The sequence below is a fragment of the Chanos chanos genome, chromosome 7 (genome assembly GCF_902362185.1).
Source record: "Chanos chanos chromosome 7, fChaCha1.1, whole genome shotgun sequence".
Taxonomy (NCBI): Eukaryota; Metazoa; Chordata; class Actinopteri; order Gonorynchiformes; family Chanidae; genus Chanos; species Chanos chanos.
Window position 1 is genome coordinate 6640164 of NC_044501.1, and position 5000 is coordinate 6645163.

The window sequence follows — 5000 nt, forward strand, 5'->3', positions numbered from 1 at the left end:
TGGCTCTAATGTGGCTCATCTCCTCTATTGTCAGTGTGCTGTCTTCTTTCTTTATACTGGAACCTCTGAAGGTAAATACACACATACACACGCACGCACGCACACTCACACACACGGACACACGCACGCACACGCACACACACGCGTACACGCACACACGCACACACACGCGTACACGCACACATGCACACCACACACACGCACACACATGCACACACACACACACAGTCCATGCACATATACTCTGCGGTGACAGCTTTATGAAAAACATCCCCCATACAATACCACACAGCCCGGAAAACAGCACAGAGAGAAGTAAACAGATGTTAGAAACGCTGAAAGCAAGACAAGACAAGGAAGGTACATAAACTGAACAGAAAAAAACAAACAAATAAGAAAAAGAGTCTTCGATGAAAACATAAACAATGAAGTGTGTGTGAGATGAAGTGTGAAAATGACAAAACACTAGAAGAAGAGAGTTAAACCAAAAGGGACTGTCTCTCTCTCTCTCCCTCTCTCTCTCCCTCTCTCTCTCTCTCTCTCTCTCTCTCTCTCTCTCTCTCCCTCTCTCTCTCTCTGTGTGTATTTGTAGGTGTTGTGTGAGGGTGTGTACGTGGCGTTGGTGGTGCGGAGGTTGCGGCCAGAGGAGCAGGACGTGTTGGTGGAGTGTCCGCGCGTGGAGAGGGTTTTACAGAGGATTCCACGGGTCAGACCTCCACAGGGCTTCGCACTGTCCCAGGCCCGAGAGGAGGCGCGCAAAGTCAGGGTTCTGCACAACATGTTAAAGGTAATGTTACACACACACACACACACACACACACACACACACACACACACATACACACACATACACACACAAGAACTCATAACCCCACACGTGTGACAGTTGTTGTTTTTTGAGAGAGTTGTAAGCAGTTGTAAACCTAATCATGTGTGATGTGATCATCCTGATGGGGCTGTCTATGAGAGTCGTAGATCTTGCTGCTAATGAGCTTTGCTGTGACTGACAGGGCTTTGTGATGATATTTGCATATCTTGTTGTTAATTAGCTTTGCTTTGATTGACAGGGCTTTCTGCTCTACATGCTGTTCCTGTTGGTGGTCCTCTTGCTAAATTACGCTGACTCAGCCAAAGACGCTCACCGCCTGAGACTTCACACTCAGCTACAGAACAGACTGCAAACACCAGACTTCACAAACATCAGCAGGTACCTGCAACACGCACACACACACACGCACACACACACACACACACGGGTTTCATTTTACCTTATCTCTCTTTTTCTCTTTCTCCATGTGTATGAGCTGTCAGGGTGTCAGAGAATGTGGCAGAGAATGTGTGTGTGTGTGTGTGTGTGTGTGTGTGTGTGTGTACGTGTGTTTGTGTGTGTAATGGTGTTGTAATACTTAAGACATATCACTGCATCAGCAGCTCTTTCTGAGGAAGGTTTTTACACACACACACACACACACACACACACACACACACACAGTGCTGATGCTATCTCTCATATGTCTCATCTCCTTCTCCTCTGCGCAGTCATGAGGATGTGTGGGCATGGCTCTCCGGTTCCCTGTTGCCACGGTTACTGGACAGCCGAGGCCTCATGGCAGAGACGGGCACCCTCCTGCTGGGGAAGCCCCGCCTTCGACAGATCAGAGCACAGCCAGGTGAGAAACGCCGGGTCAGAGGTCAAGGTCGAGCAAAAAAGGAGAACGAGGGATAGGGAGGAGGAATAGAGATGGAGGGAGCAAAGGGATGGATAGAGAGAAACGGGTGGAGAGGAAGAGTCTGACCCAGAGGAAGAACAGGAGGGGGCGGGGCAGGGGAGGGGGGGGTCGACAGATATTTGGTTGGACTGGATGTTAGTTCAGAAAACACATGGAAAAAGCTCGAATTCCATTGCAGATGAGAGACCTACAAGAAAAGGAATGAAACGCTCAAAACTTAAGGTCTTCTGAACTCTGAGCTCTCAAAATACCAAGGCCAGGAACAAAAAAGACAAGAGAGGAGAGAGTTCAAATTAAAATACGGTTCCCCCGGCAACTCTGATCTCAGATCAGTTTTCCTCCAACCTGAACATTTTACAAGCAGAACTGTCACCACTCATCTCAGATTAGCAGAAAGACAGGGTTGGAATCTTGTAGACTGTGGAATGATCCAGAAGGTTGGATGACCAGTGGTTTCACTGGATGTGAGTTGTCAAGGTCACTGTGGTCAGAAGTGTTTTGACTAGGCCTGCACGATATGAGGGAAATCTGTGATATGCGATAATATTGTACGGTATTGTGATGACGATATGACTGGCGATAAATAAACTAATATTGAAGTGTGCATATTAGCTATACAGTTTCTATGTCTTTCTGCTTTAATAGCTAGCCTGCTAACACACACCCCAAACATTGAATAGTCTATGCCCACTGCATAAAGAAATTAAATAAATTATTTCGTACGATGGGGTATTAGGGCCACATTGAGGGAAAGAATTTCGAGAACAAGGTCGTAACATTATGAGAATAAAGTTGTATTATTATGAGAATAAAGTTGTACTTTTAAGAGAAAAGGTCATAATATTACAAGAATAAATTTGTAATTTTAGGGTCTGTGTTATTTTAGAGGGGAAATATCAGAAGATGAATGCTAAAATGAGGAATCTGGAGCATCTTGTGAAATTATACTTTAGTACAAGTTTCACAAATAACAAAATACTTCATCTTTTGGCACATCATCACCACATTATCATAAATATCTGGACTTTGAAAAGATTGTGCAAGAAACTGTGATTGTGTAACAGTGCAAGGTACAAACGGCAGTTGCCAGAGGCAGGCTCAAACTGCCACTGACTGTTCTCTTACCCGTTTTGTTGGTTGCAGGTAATATACTTTCCTAAACAGTTATGTGTTTGTTTGTTTTTTGAGATTTTACAATATTATTCTCGTAATATTATGATTTTTTTTTTCCTCGTAACACTTTGACTTTATTCTTGAAACATTACAACTTTATTCTCATTAAAAAGCGACTTTATTCTCGTAATATTATAACTTTTTTTTCAATTACGATTTTTACTCTTGAAATATCGCAACCTTATTCTCAAAATCTCATCATTTTTTCCCCTCGATGTGGCCCTAATACTCCATCATAATTTCAAACATGCTTTTATTGAACAAATTGTTCGGCATGTTTTACACAGTGCCTGTGTTTATAACGCGTCGTTTCTCCTGAATCCAAAATAATTCCAAATAGCGGAAGTGCTATTCTTTTTGACCACAAGGCCTTCGTCAACCACATTTTCCTCACTCTTCTCCCCCTCCTCGGCCATCATTGCTAACTAACCTCGCAGTCGCCACCAAGTTGACACCAGTTAATCTGAGGGTGGTTGACGGCTAGCTGGGGCTTCATCTGATTGGCCTAGGTGGTGTGAATGCATGGCCCATGTGTCCAGGGCTCCATCTGATAGGTCGAATGTTCGCTTACTGAGCGTGAATGCGTGGCACGTGTAAACAAAATGAATTTTCTTATTCATCTCGTTTCAGGCAGTCTTTTGCGACGTGTTTATCACGCGTGTTGGTATCACGATGACGACGAAACGATGATTTACCAGTCAGCGCTAGTTTTGAAACTGGAGTATTCTAGTGTGTTAGATGAGTGTGTGAGGAACACAAAAAAAAGAAAGAGCAGGAGCGAAAACGTAATGTCACTATCCAAGTCTTTACTTTGATTGGCGATTCATTTCTGCTCTCTGCTGTTGCACACAGACACACAAACGGGAGCTGATGACTAATGAGATCACAGACACGTTTGACTGAGACACACACGTTTGACTGAGACATACACGTTTGACTGACACATACACGTTTGACTGAGACAGACACGTTTGACTGAGACAGACACGTTTGACTGAGACAGACACGTTTGACTGACACATACACGTTTGACTGACACATACACGTTTGACTGAGACAGACACGTTTGACTGAGACACACACGTTTGACTGAGACATACACGTTTGACTGAGACATACACGTTTGACTGAGAGCCAAACTCCAAACTCTGTGGAAGATAAGACTCTCAGATCAAGCACACACAGCAAAAGATAAAAAAAAAACAAAAAAACAAAAACATAATTTCTGACCCTTTTTCTCCTCTCTCTCTCTCTCTCTCTCTCTCTGTTAGCATGTACCACTAGTGGCTGGTACCCACATGCCCCGTGGTTCGGGTGTGGTCCAGTGGGCTGGGAAAAGGCTGGTTCTTCCCTGGCCCAAAACTGGTCCAGTTCTTCAGTCCAAGGCAGCGGGTAAGGACCAGAACGCACAGCGCCACGGTTCAGACACGGCAAACCAGTTCACACACTCGTAAAGCATTTCGAGTGGTTTCTTTTCGCTGTATATTACGGTGCAAGAGAAGTCCATAATAATGTCAGATAAAATTTTGCCTGTTGGAATATAAAGGGGAAAAAAGAAAGAGAAACAAAAAAAAAACACAGTCATTGTCTCCTTGTCCGTCTGGCGTTTTCACGCCTGTAATGACACCAAAGATCGTATTTTTGCCTGAGAGACTTTTTCGTGCCTTTCATTTGTTGTTCTTTCTCTTTTTTGACGTTCTGTCCTTCCGCCCAGATCTTCTCGTTTTTCTGAACTGTCCTTCAGTTTTTTTTTTTCCCACCCACCCCGTGGATCTCATACTTAAGCATGTTTTTTCATGATTCTTGTGTGTTTTTGCGTGCGTGCGCGTGTGTGTGTGTGTGTGTGTGGTGTGTGTGTGTGTGGTGTGTGTGTTTGTGTGTGTGTGTGTAGTACGTGGCACTGGGGGCAGGTGTCTGTTTACGGCACTGAGGGTTTCGTCCAGGAGTTGAATCGATCCATAGAAAATTCCAGAGCACTTATCCAGCACCTTCACACATTCAGCTGGCTTGACCAACTGTGAGTACAGAAGCACAAGCACGCACACACAGACACACACACACACATACACACACACACACACCACACACACCACACGC

The 5000-nt window shown here is 44.3% G+C and overlaps 1 protein-coding gene across 1 annotated transcript in view; it reads left to right on the forward strand.

Moving 5' to 3' along the window:
* The window catches only part of pkd1a (polycystic kidney disease 1a), an 87352-nt gene that overhangs the window by 74809 nt on the left and 7543 nt on the right, over positions 1–5000 (forward strand). The window contains 6 exon segments of the mRNA XM_030778901.1: positions 1–71; positions 593–787; positions 1068–1207; positions 1540–1670; positions 4175–4295; positions 4795–4920. The exon segment at positions 1–71 is cut by the window's left edge and continues 132 nt beyond it. Coding sequence (XP_030634761.1) covers positions 1–71; positions 593–787; positions 1068–1207; positions 1540–1670; positions 4175–4295; positions 4795–4920 — 784 coding nt within the window.